Source organism: Heliconius melpomene, chromosome 21 (assembly GCF_056956725.1).
Source record: "Heliconius melpomene rosina isolate 202511_hmr_F chromosome 21, ASM5695672v1, whole genome shotgun sequence".
NCBI classification, from domain to species: domain Eukaryota; kingdom Metazoa; phylum Arthropoda; class Insecta; order Lepidoptera; family Nymphalidae; genus Heliconius; species Heliconius melpomene.
In genome coordinates this window covers 10,827,915-10,848,559 of record NC_140409.1, presented here as the reverse complement: position 1 = coordinate 10,848,559, position 20,645 = coordinate 10,827,915, and the positions used below count along the sequence as shown (strand labels likewise).

The window sequence follows — 20,645 nt, the reverse complement described above, 5'->3', positions numbered from 1 at the left end:
AATTATTTATTGGTGGACATGGAAACCTATTTTATATAAAAGGAATTCCTCGTTCATTTCTTGTGGTGGAAACCGGCCTTAAATCGTTTTACTGGTTAGTGTAAGCGTAAATAACGCAGTGGAAGAGACGTTTGAAAAACTTTTCTACTTTAGTATTTTCTATTGAACTCAAGAAAAATATTTAACAGTTTATAAACTGTAAAACAATTTAATAGTTTTGTTCAATTTAATATTTTAATTTAAATTTCATTTTTATTTAAATATTTCAATTTATTTTAAAAAATATATCTCGCCTTGCAAAATATATTTTATAAACGCACTATAGTTAAGACACTCCGTTACCATTAAACACTTGAACCTTGAACAAAATTCTTAAGGTACTGCGTGTTGTGTAACTCAACGCCGCGTTTTAACTCGTTACGCAGCGAGGAAATGAAAATATTAAATATTTCATTCTCCCGAGTGGGAAGTGAACCCACAACTATCACGCTTGTAGTTGCACGCTTCTGCCCCTGTGCCACAACGGTCTCTATAATTTATATTTATCGAAAGATCTTTATGAATTTCCTATATTTATAAGGAATTTCGGGTAGACACGGACAACTTAGTGTCAAGATCCTCTATTCTCCGCCTTATTTTACTTTGCCTGTTATATAACAAGAGACAATGGTTGCTATTTTTCATTAGACTGGTAAGGATAGAAAAATTTAAATATGATGAATGTACGAACTCGTCTCAGACGAATAATAAACATTCTACCGAGGTTGTACCAAGCTCATTACCATAGTAAAGAAAGTAAAGTAAAATAGTAATACAGTAAAGAAATAGTATGTGTCATTTTCTAATGGACCCATGATGTTATATTTAAACAATAAATTTAAATATATATAATTTATAACAAGTCAAATAACATCTCGAGGGTTTCCCGCTGATTCACAAATTGAATCGCGTGACGTAAGATGAAATATCGCAGGGGTGACATATTCGAAGCCAGAGGGGTTGTGCTGCGCACGCATTTAGTCTGCGCATGCGCAAAGAATATTCTATTCATTTTGGATTTGAATTGCGATCGATAAAGTTCAAGTCGCGCATGCACGCACCCGCTACTTACATCAGGTGCAATTTCGACATGGCCGACAGCGAATTCGAGGAATTTCGGAGAGTTTTCGACAAATTGCCACAACATATAAAGGCACCGACACCTTTTTATTCGTAAGTGGATTTAATATCTATTTTTTGTATCTTTAAAATTTGTCAATACTAAATGTAGCAAGTTTAATATAAAAAAAAATTATAAAAGTTTTTTTTTATTTAATCAGATTAGTGCCAAACGTGGGTCTCGAAGATGAGTCGCCGTCATCGAAAAGCGAAGGCACGCCTGACGAGGAAGTTGGTGAGAGCGAAACAGCGAGCGCTGGAAACGGAGATATTTCTCCTGTCCCTCAAAAAGAGGTACCTGACGCACTACATAGCCCTCATCACCAATCTTTTGCAACTGGTGAAAGGCGACGGAGAAAACTCCCAGAGATTCCTAAGAATAGAAAATGTAAGTCAAAATTTATGTGTAAACATCATATTATTTCATTTTTTTATATGCCAAACGCGAACTTATATATACTTATATCAATATAAATGCAACGGCGCTTAAGCGATTGACTCTGCAACATTTTATTATATAAAACTAAAGAGAGCTAGCGAGTTATTGACGAAGTTTATTATTAAATTTGAACCTTTGTCCTCAATTCTAAAGTAAATATATTTGTATACTATATACGAGGATGTATAACTATTTTTGTGTATATTTTCATAACCTTTCATAAAAAAAACAAACAAAATCAAATCTTTTAACATTTAACAAAATTATAGTTAATTAATTATCTTTTGTAAAATAAATATAGTACTGTCATAAAATATGTAAATGTATATTAATTTAAGTAAACATTACGATATCTAGATACTTATATATTTTTGCAATAATAACATACTAAAAAGTCTTATCATAATAATTTTGAAATGTAATTGAACATTATTACTTACTATTACTTAGGATATTAGTTACTATATGGTATATAGTAAGACCATTAAAAATATATCAAAATAAATTTCAGCTTTGCTGATATAGGTTTGGGGGATGTGGGATCTCAGTCTATAGTTATTTAACCGTCATATTTTCATATTCACTCCTCTTAACATTTAAAGACAAAACTTCTGATATTTTTTGCCTGTCAAATATAATATCTTTTTGAGGCACAACTTGAATGGTTATATTTTAATTGAGCTTTTTTCAGTTAATAATACCTTTATAAAATGAATAAGCTTAACACATGTGGTAACATACTAAAGGTTAATATCTACTCGAGCAGCTTTAAGTCGGTCACAACACAACCTGGAAACAAAGTGTGCCGACACTACGTTCTTTTCCTTTTTAAAATACTCAATTACCAAAATTTCCCTTCCTATTTCCGTTCTCTTTTTAAAATCCTATCTACTCCCGCACGCTCAAGGAGGTCTTGTGATATACCAATGCCAGACTTTCCAAAGAGCAACACCAAATTTCTCAAAAATCTGTCTCCGTATATGCTTCCCAAATCTATTCAAGAAAGCCAATCAATTATGTATGGCACTTAAGTCTTCTTTGAAAGAATATTTAATTAATGAACTAAACACTACTTAGCATTAATCTAACTACACCTATGCATATCGTTCATATTATGTTTAGGTGTATAGGTATATTTATATCTTATACTCTTATATTATATTATATGTAAATGTAAGCATGTGTATTCATATATATGTATGTATAATTGTTTGTATTTATTTATGTGTATGTATATTTCCATCCATCCATCCATCCATCAGCCTTTCAACGTCCACTGCTGGCATGTATATTTAATATGTACATAATAATTGTTACAATTTATTTATTTTTAGTAAAATTTTAGATTCACATCCGCTCTACTTTCATATTGCATATTTTGTCTTCTCGCCATATTTTTTCACCCACTTCCACAGGTTGGCAGGAAGAAATCTCTAAAAGGGATAAGTCCACTGAGGCTAACTTTTTTTCTGTTAAGTGTATTTTTTATGTTGAATTGCATTCAATTGCATTATTAATTGCATTATTGCATAAAGAATATTATATACGTTCCTATATTGACATTTCCGATAATAACCACAATATAAAATAAAATAATACATAAAAGAAATATAATAGACCACACTTTGTTCTGACATTTTATTCAGTAAGTAAATAATAGATAATTAACTAAAACAATAATAAAATAGACAAGTAGCAAATATTCCATTTTAGTTCGAATTTAACTATTTAAATAAGCTTATGTTGACGTCTGCGATATAACTTTATTATCTTACTATTATTAAAAAAAAATCTCGAAGAATTGTTAAGATCTCGTACTCCACTCAGTATGTATTTATAAAATATTGGAAAACTATCTTTAAAAAATAATATACATCTTATATATCAGATAAGTATAGCTTATGTATCAGATAAAAAAAAATATATTTGTTTAATATTTTCAGCAGCAGTAGTTCCATCTAATCAACCTGCATCTTTAGCTGATGAATTAGGAGCTTTAACCGGTGTTCTCATAAGGCCAGGATGCCAAAGACCTTTACTTGTTCTTAAGTGTGGCTATCTTCTCGATGAAGACTCTAGTCCAGATTCTGAAAGACTTCAAAGTCTCGGAGACGTCGACAGTGGACACAGTACTGCACACTCGCCTATCGATACAGGGCCAAAAAGCTTATCACCAACACCGTTACAACAAAATGGTACATTGCTATTTTATAAAATAAAATATTTTTCCTGATTGCTATAAATAACAAAAATAACCTTTTCTTGTACAAATAACATCCGGTATCTTATTTATAGACTAATCGATATCATCCCCTTGTTACTCTCAGTTTCGATTTAGCCATATATAAAATTGATACTGGTAATGTTTTAGATAAGTAAAAAAAGTATGTAAGCATATTTTGACGGTTTACAGTTTCTCCATCATCAAGTTGCAGTATTAGCGGAGTTAACTTTGCTGGTAATATGACAACAGTTCCCCACAATCAATTAGAAATGCTAGAAGCAACACACAGAGGCCTACATAAGTTCAATCCAAGGCACCATGATGAAATTGAAGTTGAGATTGGGGACCCTATTTATGTGCAAAAAGAAGCTGATGATTTGTGGTGTGAAGGTAAGATTAATATTTAAAATTATATAAACATATGCTGCTATTTATATACTAAAAGACTATATGTAACTAGCGGACGCGCGCAGCTTCGCTTGCGTAATTAGGGGAGAATTCTAATAAGCCACGAAACATGTGTTCAATGAAATATTATTAAGAGTCTAAATTTCAAATTTTATAAAAATCGGAGGCGATTAAATGATTTTTCCATATAAACTTTCAACCCCTTATTTGCAGCCTTAGGGGGTGAATTCTAGAAAACCATGAAACATGTGTTCAATTAAATACTTTTAAGAATGTGAATTTCAAGTTTTATAAAAATCGGTGCCGATTTAATTTTTTTTTCATACAAACTTTCAACCCTTATTTCACCCCTTTAGAATGAAAAATTTTCAAAATCCCTTCTTAGTGGATGTCCAGATTACGAAAGTAAACATCTGTCCTAATTTCACGTTTCTCCCATCAGCGGTTACGGCTGTGCGTGCGTCTTACCTCAGTCAGTGAGGACAAGTCCTTTTATATATATAGATTACTTAATACTTTTGTTTTTGCCGTTATTTACAGGCGTTAATTTACGAACTGGTCAGCAAGGTATATTTCCGTCAGCTTACGCTGTTGACATGGATTACAATGATTTCGATCCTGCAAATGCCAAAGTAAAACGAGAGCGATATTTATTGGGGTAAATATTAAGTATTCTTGTTATATATATCTCTTAAATTAATTAGGTTTCGAAATATGAAATTGTATGCATGCCGAAAATAAATTAAAATGTATTAAAAAAGAAATTATAATATAATATTAAAATATAATTATGAAACAATTTTAGGTACATGGGCTCAGTAGAAACATTAGCACACAAAGGTACCGGTGTCGTTTGCCAAGCAGTTAAGAAGATAGTAGGAGAATGTAGTGGAGATCCTGGGGCTCAGCCGTGTATTCTTGAAGTATCAGATCAGGGCCTTCGGATGGTTGATAGATCAAAGCCCGATGTAAGATATTTTTAGCAAAAATATTTTTTTCTTCTCTATATAATTCCTTAGGAAACAACACAATTAGGCAAAATTACCTTAAAAATATTACTGGAAAATTGGTCAAATAAATAAAATATCGTAAATCATAAATAAATAAAGTAAAAAATAATCAGTAGAGTTTTCCTCATTAAATGTAAAAATATCATTTGATCTCCTTGTCCTCTTCATACAAATATAACTATATCGAAGCGTTCTGCTAAGACGTGGATATCTAGGAAATATTTCACCTTGTGATCCCCATTTGAAAAAGATATATTTCTCATTTCAGAATTTAATTGAAGAAATGCTATAGTTGTCTCAATATATTTATTTTTTTATATTACAGCGAAGTCGAAGCGGCCCTTGCATCGATTACTTTTATTCACTAAAAAACGTTTCTTTTTGCGCATTTCATCCACGTGACCATCGGTATTTAGGATTTATTACTAAACATCCAACTTTGCAAAGATTCGCTTGCCACGTGTTCAGAGGGCAAGAATCAACGAGACCTGTTGCGGAAGCAGTTGGGTAAGATTTATAAAGTTTTAGAATTTTGTAGAGATGGTCTCCGCCAAAACTGAACTTATAAAAAATAAAAATAAATAAATACAACAGAAAACAAATAAATAATACATTTTTAATTATCTATATATATAATAAAACTGTAAAGGGGGTAAAATCTGTACATTGAATATAAACTAAAAAAAACACTTCAGGGGGACTCAATACAACTAATAGAAGGTAAAAATATGATTTTTGGAATTCTTGTCTGTCTGTCTGTCTGTTGTGACTCTTTAACTCAAAAACTACTGGACAGACTTAAATGAAACTTCTTTTGTTGCATAGCTATTAGTCTTCGGCAACATATAGGCTATAATTTATTTTGATAGTCCGAATACCTGATGTGAGACCCTAGCAGCCCGCCTAATCTATAAGAGATATCAATACAACGAATTAGGAAAAGTTATTCAACGTGATGAGCATTTTCTGTTGACATAAAAAAAAATTGAATCCAATGTGGAACCCCAGTCACCCAGCTAAACTTTATTACATATAATTCGTCAGTCGTCTTAAAATAAATTATTCTACGTAATAAACATTTGTTTTGACGTTTACGTAATACCATAATTATTATTTAAAATGGTTCAACACCAAATGATATAAATTTAAGTAAATATTTTTAATGAATATATACAAATTAAATAAAATTTAAAAAGAAAATCCATAAATCGGTAACATATATGTGTATCATAAGTAGGCACAAGCACCGGACTGTATACACGACAGGTTCTGAGTTCGATTCCTACTTGAAGAAATGAAATATTTAATATTTTCATTACCTCACTCTGGAAGGAGGCAAAAGTAATTTTATAATATCAAAACGAGAGCAGCTGAACCGATTTCGGTAATTCTTTTTTTATAATATTCCTTGAAATACGAGGATGGTTCTAACGGGCAGAAAAAAATTAAAATTTACCAGAAAAGGTCCAGAAACATGACTTTTCTATATTCCCATACAAAAGATTCGTATTAATATCTACTTAAAAGTCAATTTGGACTTTAATACACTACTATAAAGTTTAAATGTTAGTAGCTGGATTCCTGGAAGGCAAAACAATTGAGTGACGTTAGTATCGTATAAATATTATAGCCCAAGAACCCAGAGCTGCCAGACCGACGTCATTTTAGCAAAGGTGAAATTTTGAGGACTATTAGTCTTACATGTAGTTAAGACAGTATGCTTACTCACTAACTTGAAAATGGGATCCTTTCAGAGGTAGAGAAAAATAACGGTATATCTCTTTTTGGAAAAATGATAAAGCCATCGGATTGATCTGGTTACTTAGGGTCTGGGGCTAGAGGGGTCTTGAAATAGTCCGTAAATAATATATTACAAATTTTAAATTTACTTTAATGTAATTTGCCCCAATTTTGAAGAACCTTTATGACGTCTGGCAGAAGTAAAGGTCCACGTGAAAGAACGTGAAATATACATTTTTTACTTTAAAACATATATAAAAACTCTCTTCCTTACTTAAGGGAGCGTTTTCAATTGACACTTCCAAGTGAAAGACCTGTACGCTCATGTGTAACTCTAAGAAAGCTTGAGTGCCCTATATTTAATACCTCTTTCTATGAAAAATCCTTCACAGTTCAAGCAGTGCGCTTATGGAACTCACTACCTAACTCTATATTGTCGGGCAATCCATCTCTAAATACTATTAAAATCAAATTAAAACAACACTTCTTAATCTCAATTAGAATCTTTAGTAGTCGCTTTGTCTTTTTTTTATTAATTTTCTTTTTTTGTTTCAACTCTTTTATGTCATTGTATATATTTATGTAGGTATAGTAATATTGATTAATATTATGTATTTTTGTATGTAGGTTTATTATTATTATTAACATTATATTAAAATACCGCCCCGCACCCGAATCATTTCTTTTAACATCCGCTACATTCAAGGGTTTCTGGTAGAGATCTCTATTAGAGATAAGTTATCCATTGTACACATTTTTTCTGTTATCATAAGTTTTCTGTACTTTCTTTATTGTGTGGTACATAAATAAATGAGAAAAAAAAGAGACTTTCTTCTTTAACGCAACTGAAAGTTGCTTTAAGTTGGCACTATCTCAGAGATAGTGTTTTTTTAAGTTAGAGAGTCTTAAGTACATATTAGACTATCAATCCTTAAAATTTCAGCTTTGTTAAAATGATGTAGGTCTGGGGGCCCTGGGATCTCAGATATTCTCTAAACAAGTCATTGATATTGGTAATGGCAAACTTCCTGTAGATGCGCTGACTGGCTGCATCACCTTTCCTGATAGTTCTTGTCAGTTAACGTAATCAAAAGATGAACTCATTCATATAGTGCTTCCAAATGTTGCTGATTATTTATTCCATAATTGGTTGAGCGAAAGAGCTTTACTGGCTGCCAAACACACTGATGTAAATGAATTAAATATAAATTTTCAAAATGGCATCCCTGGCAAAATAAGGACACATAAGTCAGTTGATACGGCAACTAATGAACATGATGTCGTGAACTATCCACCGGAATTTTTAAATTCACTTGATTTTCCAGGATTGCCGCCTCACAACCTTCAATTAAAGCTTGAATGTGTAATTATAATGTTGCGAAATATTAACCAACTGAAACTTTGTAACGGCACACGATTAGCGATAAAAAATAATGAATAACGTAATAGAAGCAATCATATTAAAAGGAAAGTATAAAGGAGAAGACTTTTTGATGATGCGGGGCATCCCAATGATTTCGACTGACATACCATTCGAGCTTAAAAGACTACAGTTTCCAGTACGGCTTGCTTTCGCAATGACTATAAACAAATCCCAGGGGCAGTTATTAAGTGTTTGTGGTATTAATATAGAAAACTCATGTTTCTCGCATGGTCTATTGTATGTTGTCTGTTCCCGTGTTGGAAAACCATCTGCTCTGTTTGTTTACGCGCCAGATAACCAAACAAAAAATAACGAGTACCATAAAGTACTACAATGAAAATGACACTGAATTTAGAATAAGTAAAAATAAAATAAAATATAATAAGTAGGCATCATAATAAGATATCGGAAATTGTTATTTTTATTATAATTTTTAATGAATATTATAAGAATTAAAAATGATTTAAGTTTTTATTTTTTTTATCTTACTAGCTGACCCGGTGTCGCTAATAGCAGAATAAAAAAAAATCGACTGTTAGGCGATACGAAGTTCGCGGGTCTGCTAGTTATTAATATTTTCTTAAGTCTATAAGAGCTCAAAAATATTTGTTTATAAGTCTATAATATTGTATGTAACTGAATTGACGTTGACGTCGACTGAATGATTTTTAAACCACCACAAAATATTGAATTCTGGATGAAGTGACATACCAGCTCTTTTAAGAAGAGACAAATCAAATTCTTCCAATGTTCATATATGTATATATGTGTATTGAAGATTTTTTTTAAATTTAAAATGTAACAGAACGAAGTTTAAAACATAAACGAGTACATGAATTGTAAGAGAATTATCAGTCCATAAAAAAGCTGTTAATTGATAGCAATAACAATACTTTTTTCTTTTCCAGGAGGGCTTTCCAAAGGTTTTATCAAAAGTTTATCGAAACAGCATATCCTATCGAGGATATATACATAGAGTAAAAAAACTTTACAATATTATTTACATCAATCTGCTTACATCTTTCACAGACTCTTAGCGTACTGGCATATATTAAAAAAATAATAATATTAGTAATACCCTTTTATGAAAATGGTTAAAAAAACTTATTCAATTAAGGGCTTTAGATGATTAAAAAGATACACGTAGTCTAGTTTCCATTTAAATACCTCAACCGTATGCCTCTACTGTACATATTTTCGCTCAAATCAAGTTAAATGCTAAGTGACTGTGAAATAGTCTCGTGAACTTCGGGGTCTTACAAATAATACTGTCTCATATTGAAAAACGAATTTAGGTAAGGCGAGTCACGCTACTGTGGCTTGGATTCAAAATTTGTATATCAGATGGTGCTATTTGTGTAATGAAATAGTGACCTTACCTACTGCGTTGCGAGTACCACCGAAAAATTGGAAATAACCAGCCAGCCAGAAAATGTCGGATTTTGTCCCGTGGAAAAGCGAAATTTTTAACTATGGAATTATTAATAACTTTTTAAAAAAATAAAGTTATTAATAATTCTCAAAATGCGTAGAAAAATTCACGAAAAGAGGGACCATGTTTGTCCCGTCGTGTAATATTAAAGCTCACGAAACTGTGGTCCGATTGGGATATGTATACCTGAGTATGATAGTGGATTTTAGTAGTCATTAAATAAATGAGCTTTTAATGTACAGGTAAGAACTTCTAATATACAAGAATGAGCTTCTACAAGAAAAATACCTTGCGTTTAAGAAAATGTTACGTATTTTTCTTTCTTGCTAAATTTCTTTCTTGCCTTCTTTGGATAAATTTAGTTATTTGTTAATAGTGTCTTGTACAATAAACATAAAGATCTTAGATCATGTTATAATTAAAAAGTGATTTATGGCACTAAGTTTTAAAAATATTGCCAAATGCTATCAAAGTAATATTATGTCTGATATTTTATATGAGAGTTGCTCAAATGCTCATAAATTAACAACATGCTGAATTGTCTACTTTTTTAATAAAAAATAAATACGAAAGATGTTTAATAATCAAAAATCCAACTTCATTAAGAGTTACATGACTCTTTTTGCAGTTAATCAATAATATATGTAACATAAAATTAAAACGTTTTATATTGGCAAAAATAAATGTAAGGGAGATATTCCGATTTTGTGTGAAAGTATGCAAAAAACTATGGTAAGGTTACTTTTTCCTTTGATTTCGGCTATGAGACTACGACAATATAAAGGCGATTGCGTAAAACAGTCATTGTATACTTTTTGTATGTTATTTAAAAGCTTTAAGAGACAGAATTGTTTGTACTACCCTAGTGTACGACTTATAGATGTATTTAAGGTTTTTTTTTCTCAACATATATTCTATTTGATGTGAAAAGCAGATAGTATAATATATATGTAATATGCTAAGTGCTGCTACGAGGGGGCGTAAGTCGTGCTGACTTTGCCATATTGGAGGAACACTTAAACGGCAAGTAGTTTAAGTGCTTGAACAACACTAGTCAGATAACCTAGGTGATGGTTCTATTTATATTTTTTATACACAATTTTCATGCACAAGCTGCGCCTACAAACAACTATGACGCTATCAGAACAACAAGTATTAACAATTATTATTAATAATAATATTCATACGTATACATATTATGTAAAATATTTAGTTTTTTATTATTATTTTAAAAATAATACTCTAAATATGAGCCTAGCATTGTCAAGCTTCGATTTGTAATGTTTAATATAATCACAGTATAATAATTGACTAATAAATTTATTTACAAATTAAATTACAGTCTGTATGCAATATATTGTGATTTGGTGGTACTAACAGCACTGTCTAGCTAGTTTTAAACTATATTATGGATGTAATTTCCTTATCTTTTAGCTTTAATATCGCCAAATCGGTGGACAAATATCATTGTATCAATTGGAATCTCTCATAACTGTGATATAACAGTTGATTTCTAATGTCAATAATAATTTGGATTGTATTCTATGTTTATTGATCTCATTGACGTTAATTCGTAAAATCTTTTTAGATGTCTAAGATATATCGATTAGGTATTGTATCGATGTTTAATATCGATTATATTATTTATTACTAAGGAACGGTTATTTCTTCAGATTTAAATCTGGCACTGTTTGTAGGTAACAATTTCAAAGCTTACCCTCGTAAGGTCCAACTTTATTTTAATAATTTAATGGAATGTTAATTAAATTAGTATAAATTTTTGTAGTCTCATATTATTTACTACTGACTTTAGGATTTTTATTTTTTTGTAACTTTTAAGTTGGTCCTTTCGAGAATAAGATAACAGAACAATAATTCTATTTCAGAAAATACTGTATATTTATATTTAATCTTGGCATTACTAGCCAAGACATTGTATATAGAAGAACCAAAAGGTTACATTTACACGTTATTCATCTAAATATTTAATTAAAATTTGTAATCTATTTGATTTTTTTGATAAATAAAAACTCAGCCTATGACCACAAAATAATATATAATAGCAATAAGTTGTATAATAAGTCCAATATTTAGTTAGGACTTTAGGACTACTTACTAACTTGAAAGTGGGGCCCTTTCAGAGGTAACGATAGCTTAAGGTACACACTCACCTACGTCAAAGTAGAGACGTAATATTTATTATTACCAAAACCTTTACGTGGGCCTTTACTCCTGCCAGACGTTCTAAAGTTTGTTTAAAATTGGGCAAACTACGTTATATGAACAAGTTTTAATTTTGCATATATTATTTGCGTACCATTTCAAGACGCCTCATAAGCACCCAGACCAATCCGATGGCTCAATCCAAATCGCATTCATCCTCCCAGACAGAGATGTACCTTTATTTGGTGCTACCTCTGAAAGGGCCCCACTTTGAAGTTAGTGAGTACGGATACTTAACTACATATTAGCCTAATAGTCCTCAAAATTTCAACTTTGCTAAAATGATGTAGGTCTGGGTACCTTTGATGTTAGGCTATTATGTTTTATATAATATCTTATTTGGTAACTTCAGTAACGTCATATTCAAAAATACACATATTTTATTTATCAATAAAAATGTGAAATATTTAATTTTTAACAAAATATATAAAAAGTGGTTTAAGAGCTGCTAATGATGCTAATTAAAAAAAATAAGGAATTATTAAACATATTAAAGGTACTAATTTGATTTTTTTTTATTTTGAATCTAAATTTACATTAACATACCATTCTTTATATTTATTCATGCACGATAGTAAATGTAACCTTTGGTTATTATTTTGTAAATATAATAAATTGTCTTAATATCAGCATATTTTGGTCAACAAAGCCAGTAAGCGCTGTGACTCAAACGAATAAAAATTTTATTTATTTTTCCAAAACTGTAATAGCGTAATATTGCATTAAAATGTATTAAATAATTTTTTTATTGTTTTTTTTTAATTTGAAACATGTAAAAGAATCAGCAGAGGACGATCCGATCTAATCTTTCCGCCAACTTTAATAACATTGCAAGTTGAGAGCGTGCTTCGTCTCCCAAAGCGAGAAAATGAAAATAAATATAATCATTGCGCCAAGTGGGAATTGAACCAACGACCATCACATCTACAGTCAGGAGCTATCTCACTGCGTCACAGCACAGAGGCTTCTATTTTAAACTCTTTTTACTTTCACGCTGTATCCTGCACATTGCAGGATAGGCAGAGGGAACCAGACTACTAGACTACTAGAACCAGACTACTAGGATACTATTAGACTTTCCTCTGCCTGCCACGCTACACGATGCTGCAACAATGGAAATAAAACATACACAAACTATTAAGGGAAGCTCACCAAAATACAACAAAAACACAACACCTATATTTTCTATACATAAAAACTACACTTATATAAACATTTAAATATTAAAAGACTTATTTCAGCATGTATTAAAGGAATACGTTCACTTTATTGTACAATAAAAAAGTCAAGTTAATAATTAAAATAAATTTATTACTATACGTTTACATATTTAAAAGTTTTTAGTTCCATGTAAAAACACTAATTGTACCACTTTATTCAATGTGAGCTTCTTTAGTCTGTCGATTATTATATGACGTGTCTTAAACGAAATACCACTTCCCTTTTTTAGCATTAAAAATAGTAATCCTCTTTATGTAATTTAAAAAAAATCTTTTTAAGGAAATTTTATTTTAACTTATATAATACAACTAAGGGTTCCACACTTATCTTTTTATTAACACAAAAAAATAAAGAAATTTAATTTAAACTTGTTAGCAATCAAATTTATATTTATTTACAGTTTGTTAATACAACACAATAAAAAATAAAACATAAGCAAAATTAACATCCAACAAAGTATTTATCGAATTAACATAACAAAAACAACTCTACTCTACTCGTATTCTTCTCTTTTTCCTCTTTCGGTACCTATTTCATCTCCAAATTCTACGCAGCCCAACGCTAAATGGAATAGTTGTTCCACGAATTCGACACCTATCCATTTCTTGATGTTACTTAGTCCAGCTGACGTTTTCCTTGGTCCAGCACGCCTTTCACGCCGCCGTACGTGCTCTACTTGTCGTTTTTTTTATTCTCAAAATATAATATATAAATTGTAGAATAATAAATAAAATCTGTATTGTTAAATAATCTAATACTTTTAATGTTCATTAATGGTATAGTAAGTTTGATTAATTTAAATGATCATTTTTGAAATTACTTAAATATTTACTTTAAATTTTAAAAGGTCAATCAAAAATTACAATAACTTCGAAAGTATTTATATTACATATATTCATTACTAAATTATTGAAGATATAAAATAAACAACTAGCTCCACTACAATCAACATGATCGACGAGCACCAACGATCAACTACAATATTGACACCAAAGAGTGCCAAGATATTCAATGACCTTTGAAAGGGCTCTTCTAGCTCTTAAAACACCAAAACATCTAATATATTATTCTAATAATATAAACAAAAAAAGCTAAGATTCTTATATATATTTTTTTGTATTTAGGCGGCAAGATATATGGGTCGTGTCCTGTCATTGCACTTTCATCTAGATTTACGGTACCTGCGCTGTGTGCATATCAGCTTGTTCGATTACATGCGTACATTGATAAGAATGATTTTGATGTCACATCCTGGTGTCCTAAAATAAATGTAATCTCATGTCTTTTGTGTCTAAAGAAGTGTAAAAGGCATTTTGAAAGTGTTTGAAAATAGTTATGCGTCGTTTGATAGAAAAGTTTCACACCACCTGTTGATTTTCCATTTAAAATTCTGTGACTCACAAATTATCTTCAATTGATAAAAAAATTGAATACAAAAGATTGTAATGTAATTATCTGTTTTTATATATTTTTTTTTTTGTGTATTTATTTTCAATAATATACAATAAATAACTGTGTCATGCTTCCGGAATGGCTTCTTCGGTAAGTTTATTATTGTTTTTGTCAAATTGTACGTATATGATATGTGACAAAAATATAAAAAATCAACCAGAAAAGCGAAAAGTGATAAATAATGTTTTCTGACTGAAAGTGGAAAGTGCACCGGTGACCATAAAATTTTAATAAGATAGTAAATATTAATAATATAATTAGTGAAGTTATGAAATAATAACAAGATAATATCATGCATAAACTTGATACATTTAGTACGGTTTATTGAATACTAACAGAAAGCGTAATAGTTTCTGAAGAGAAAGAAGTATGTAGGTTAGTCGTATAAAGTATACATATACGTATTGTACTTCACAATGCAAAAATTAGGACCATTATCGTAAAATAAACAATCCATAAGTGTTATATTAGACATAAAAACGCTACTTTATTTTGATAATTTAGATTAAATATTAACAATGTACATCAAATGTAATACTTCCACTTCCTACAAAATTATCTCGAAACAATTTCCTTCAACTGTGGCTTGAAGTCATTCATTATTCATTTAATGGCACGATACCCGTTATATGATGGTCTTCCGGGATACGTGCGAGCAAGGTACTACGGTTCCGTGGTTTTTCCTTTCCTAAGGCCTTTTTCCTAGGGTGCCAGTACATTATTAGAAAAGTGTTCTGGGCGTTGTTATCGTTTTGATCTTTATGTTAAAACAGGTAAAGTAGCTGTAGGCGCTGTGTATTTTCTTTTATTTTATTATCTAGTCACTTGTTGAAATATTATGACTACATTTTTCCAACAAGCGCCATCTATTACAGACGCACAAAATTATAATCTGTGAACTCTCTGTGATCTCTACAAAATGTGGGTGTAGATATTAAATTAATATAATTTTCGTTAGATAGCGCTGCATTCAAGTGAAACGTTAACATCACATTCCTCTTAAGAACACGTAGAGCTTTAGCTAATTACACTTTACTTGCATAAATAATAGCAACGTGGGCCCGTAAATACGGCATCTCCAGATCGATCTCAGAATTGAGAATGGTTTATAAATATGAACAAGACAACAAATGTAATAACACGCTTTGCCTTGAGACCACAATGAAGGAATGAAAATATTAAATCATCATCATTTTCTCGCTTATGTGAGTAGTAAAGGATATTTGAAATTTTCTACTTAATAATACATGCAGTCGGATTAATAATTCCTTCCTCTTTGAAGTCGGTCAAATGTTTGTCCAAAACATATATTTTTATAAAATTAGCATTATAAAAATTTATAATTTTTAATTCAATCGATATCAACTAAAATAACCAAATTAATTATTATTTTTCGTATCTTATTTAAATGTATAATAAAGTATGGAAAATTGCTGTAAATGAACGTAATATATAAAACATCGTTCTTATATATATTTTTGGGTTTATTTGAAAACCTATATAATAAATTCGAAAGTAATTCTGTCTATCTTTTACGCAGTCAGGGCCAAACCGCTAATTTAATTGTGATAAAATACTCATATAGAGATACTTGAGGGTACGGGGGTGAACATAGGATATTTTTTTTTCTTATATTTATAATATTGTCGGTACATATTAAAATACTTTTTAATTTGACATGCCATTTATTGCGCCATGTTAATAACAACCGTCGTTGCTAGGCAACGATTTGCAAAGTTTGTTGTTAGAAAACGTCATCCAAAATGAGCTTGCTTAACGGATCTCTCTATTGAAAACTGAAAATAATTACATAAATATATTTAATAAATATTCATATAGTCCAAGCGGGCGTAGCCGCGTTCGGGTCCACTAGTAGAGACATAAAAATAAAACAATTTAAACTTGTGATCATACAATTTTATTTGATCACAAACCAAAACATACAAGTTTATAGAGTTGAGCAACATCATTAACCTCACTGCATCGATGAAATGAAGTGTGATTATAATATATATTATAATTGTTTTCTAGTTAATAACACCATCAAAAGTTATTTATTAAAGCAACTACGTGTGTAATAATATATTCTTTAATTCACAACATCAACGCATTAATTTTGATTAAAAAATAAAAAACAATAATACCTAAATTAATATTCTTTTATTTTTTAACTACAATGAAAATTATGTATGTGTTAATTTTTAATATAATAATTATTTTATAAAAAAATATATAATACGTTTACATTTAAATTAACCAAAAAATTATAATTTTTCTTTTAACGATGTTATCATCCAGAAGATATTAATGGGTCCTATGAATGTTCGTAATATAATATTATATTTTTACAGTTTCAAACATACTCTTAAATATGAATATTAGTTCCACTATCCACTATTTTGGATTTTTTGCCATCATATATTTAACGACGAATCTAACGAGCTGGTTGGGTACTCACATTCACTAGCATATAATTAATATTGATATTAGTTTTACAAGAATTTTCCCGTTATGTACCACTTAATTGCTAACACGCGTCTTAGTTTCGCCTTGCTTATAGTCAAAGTTTTATTGATAAAAAATATATTATGGCACTTTTGCAAAGTTCAAAGTTACAAAGTCCTTAAAATACTTATTTTATTGTGAAAATTTAAACTAAAATCTCGAATAAATAGGACCCATTAACAATAAAATAATATTAAATAATTTTATTTTCTTCTAAAAGTAAAACATATTGTGATTAATCTAGTTACTATAAAAATATATATTAAAGATCCGGCATTAGAATAGTATAATGATAATTTTTCACTAAGCTGTAGGTAATAATAATATTTTATTGCACAAATAAAAAAAATACAGTTGTGGTCAGTATTTAAAGATACACAAATGTGCAATAGCAGCCTTATTACTAAAAGGCAGGCAACTATAAAAAATCAAGGAATGTATTTCTTAAAAGAGTGCAGAAAAATGCATAAAGTATTGTTGAAATAAACTAATATATAATAAATACAAAAGAATACAAGCTACATATATTTTTTGCTAAATGTAAACCACTTGTGTTATTTATTCATATTATATAATACTCCTGTGGAGCAGGGTAGAGAGACGGACAAATTCGCAGTTTTGTGTTACTAAAGTGTTAGCAAAGAAAATTAAAATAATTTAAATTATTCTTCCAAGTGATGTTCTAAATCACAACCATCGTCTATCCAGTCAGAGACTGTCTCATTGTGCCATCTTTCTTCTTATTTCAGAACTTATATTAAAGTATGTACTTGATTCTTAACACTAAATGAATTTTGTAAAACAAGTAAGCTTAAGAATAGAGAGATATCCAATATCCACTATCAAACATAGTATATGAGAACTAAATAAATACTAAATTATTTCTAATATAAGACTATAATAGACTAAATTTTTATATTTAAAAATTTACAATTCTGATGCCGGGTCTTGTACAACAAATAATATAATATAATATGTGAAAGTAAACATAAAATATATAATTTATAATTTATTATATAAAATTATATAATAATGATCGGAACATGGCACGAAGTATTATATTTATGTAAGATCTTTTAATATTTAGTTTAGATTTTAGAAGAATAGCACTGCAAACAGCACAATCATTTTATAACCGAGTGTTTCTAAGCTGGTTTTTTCTTAAAAATGTAGTATATTGAATGAATCGGCATCCAATACAAAATTATACTTTAAGACATTTAGGCTTTAAGTTATACAAATACCAATTTCAACAATATTTTTTCGTATTTAAGTGCTAATTTAGCTGTTTTAAAAAAAAATCTGTATAGTGACATTTTTTATCATAAATTAAAATGTATATAATAATATTACATTGTTATTAGGTCTCCTCCTTATTTATTACTGTTATAGTCTTTTTGTAGATCATGACACTATTTTACACTGAAAAACGTATTAAAGATTTGAAATGTTAAGTTAATTACTCGTACATGACCAACGAGTCAAGGGACTAGATAAGTTTGGTTAATGACATCACTATAATTAATTATATAGCCATATTTTTTTAAAATTGATATATTTTCTCTAAAGAGTTGTATCAGTAGTGACGGGCAATAAGGAATACAAAATCAATGACGATTTTCTAAATAAGATGCCTATACAATAATAATATTCGTAATTTTGGCACTAAATATGAATTGATTGTTCTAGTTTAATTGAGTGAGGACAATATTACACAGAAATCGCAGAAGAAATCCTGACGTGTAAATCATACATAGGAGACTGGCAAATATATTAAACATTAAATACCAATAATACTCCATTTAATACTTGTTAATGCTAAAACTACGACAGCCATGATATAGCAAACTGACATAAATATTTGCTACAGATAAACCAACGCTCAAAACGATTCAAGCCTGTCATTTCAAAGTACAAAATCTACTCACCGCCGTAACTTCGTGCATCAGAAACACCAACTAGATATAGGATAATACTGGCATATCGGAAACAATTCGATCAAAACTATGTTTCCAATAGATGAAATGCCACGTGTACAAAATGTACGTATCAAAGCTTTCATATAAATCCTAGTCTAATTGTACTCACCTCTATCACATTTTGATGCTCTTATTAATTTCACCTATTACGTTTATATTAACTTCGAGTAAATAGACCATTTATATTATTTTCATTTGTACCATAAAATGAAATCAGTATAAGCCTGCCTCTTTGCCTGCCTACTATTGAAATCGCATGTATTTGAGGCAACTCCTCGATCGATTTCAATAGTGCTTTTATTTAATATCCTACTCAATTATCAGTATTTATCCTACTCTCGTGTTATGCGTTTTTTGGTTAGGCGTCCCTTCATCATCCGCGGACCAAAGTTGAGCCAGTCTCCATCAAAACAAATTTTTAACATATTTAAACATATTCTGTGCTTTTTGCAGACCTAAAACTTCACCAATGATTCCGTATTATATGGGACATGTTATTTTAATTTAATATGCTTGTGAATTTAATGATGTAATTTTGAATTATTAAACTAAATCTTATTTTTTTTTGCTAATGTCTATCGGAACTCGCCGTCACTCGCGGAGTATCTGACATCATGCCGTCATGTCCAAGCTACTTACAAAACGATCTGACCTTAATAATATTGATAAAATACATTGCATTCTATCAGATATCTATATAGTAAATTACATTTTAATAGGTACACCTAAAGTAGATTATATTAATATATTTTAAATACTAGATTTATTAAATGTGATTTAGAATTTGGTTGCGCATTCAGAGTTTACGGACGATGGACGTCCTTTGTTACAACAATTGGTGATGGCGAATTGTAATTATGAAAAATTGGCGGAACTTTATTTCTATGTAAACAAGAAAAACATAATAAACATAATTATCCACAATCCACAAAAATCAATGAAAAAGCTTTGTTCTCAATACCTGTGTTTACATGTAAAAAGAGAAATAAATGTACACTATATCGTCTGTGTGTCTTTTGTTTGTTTATAAAAAATCTTGTTAGTACTTTCTTCTTAGTACATACGCACACCGTCCGCGCCCCTTCCTGCAATTCTACGCTACTTACTTACTAAGTGCAATAATAATGCTCAATATTATAGGTAATCCAAAATTCATATGAAGTTTAATAATCATCATAAATTATTTACATCTGAGTTATACATAACATTTGTTTATATTTTGCTAAATTTCAAACTTAACACATTCATATCGTCTAATAATTTTATAAATTATACGATGATATTAAAAGGATGCCTTTTTAGAGTTCCCCTTTTATAATATTTTGTATATTAGATAAATAAATATTTAATGATTCACAAACAATTGCATTAGTTTCATCAGGTACACTTCATTTTAATATTCCTAGCCACTTTGTAAATATGTAGATAATT

The 20,645-nt window shown here is 29.8% G+C and overlaps 2 protein-coding genes across 4 annotated transcripts in view; one reads left to right on the top strand and one right to left on the bottom strand.

The window, feature by feature from the left end:
- Nucleotides 1–1,083: 1,083 nt before the first annotated feature.
- Nucleotides 1,084–12,800, top strand: Aplip1 (JNK-interacting protein Aplip1). 2 transcript variants are annotated; one of them, XM_085206289.1, is made up of 8 exons: nt 1,084–1,212; nt 1,320–1,546; nt 3,544–3,792; nt 4,011–4,211; nt 4,770–4,887; nt 5,035–5,197; nt 5,565–5,746; nt 9,311–12,800. In XM_085206289.1, exons 1-8 carry the CDS (start codon nt 1,091–1,093, stop codon nt 9,381–9,383), a joined length of 1,335 nt encoding a protein of 444 aa, XP_085062415.1. In that variant the 5' UTR covers nt 1,084–1,090; the 3' UTR covers nt 9,384–12,800. The 2 variants fall into 2 exon arrangements, with proteins under 2 accessions (XP_085062415.1, XP_085062414.1); XM_085206288.1 differs by having other exon boundaries at nt 3,541–3,792.
- A 3,832-nt stretch (nt 12,801–16,632) lies between these two features.
- Nucleotides 16,633–20,645, bottom strand: part of LOC146527243 (gamma-aminobutyric acid receptor subunit beta-like) — a 43,995-nt gene continuing 39,982 nt past the window's right edge. For both annotated transcript variants that reach the window (XM_085205820.1, XM_085205821.1), the window contains exon 10: nt 16,633–20,645. This exon is cut by the window's right edge and continues 2,129 nt beyond it. The gene's annotated coding sequence lies outside the window, so the exon portion shown is untranslated.

Excerpts from the sequence above, each read along its gene's own strand:
- Aplip1 (XM_085206288.1), top strand. The coding sequence starts at position 1,091 with ATGCACGCACCCGCTACTTACATCAGGTGCAATTTCGACATGGCCGAC. Across the intron at positions 3,793-4,010 it reads AACACCGTTACAACAAAATG|TTTCTCCATCATCAAGTTGC; the intron begins GTACATTGCTAT and ends GACGGTTTACAG. Across the intron at positions 4,212-4,769 it reads TGATGATTTGTGGTGTGAAG|GCGTTAATTTACGAACTGGT; the intron begins GTAAGATTAATA and ends CGTTATTTACAG.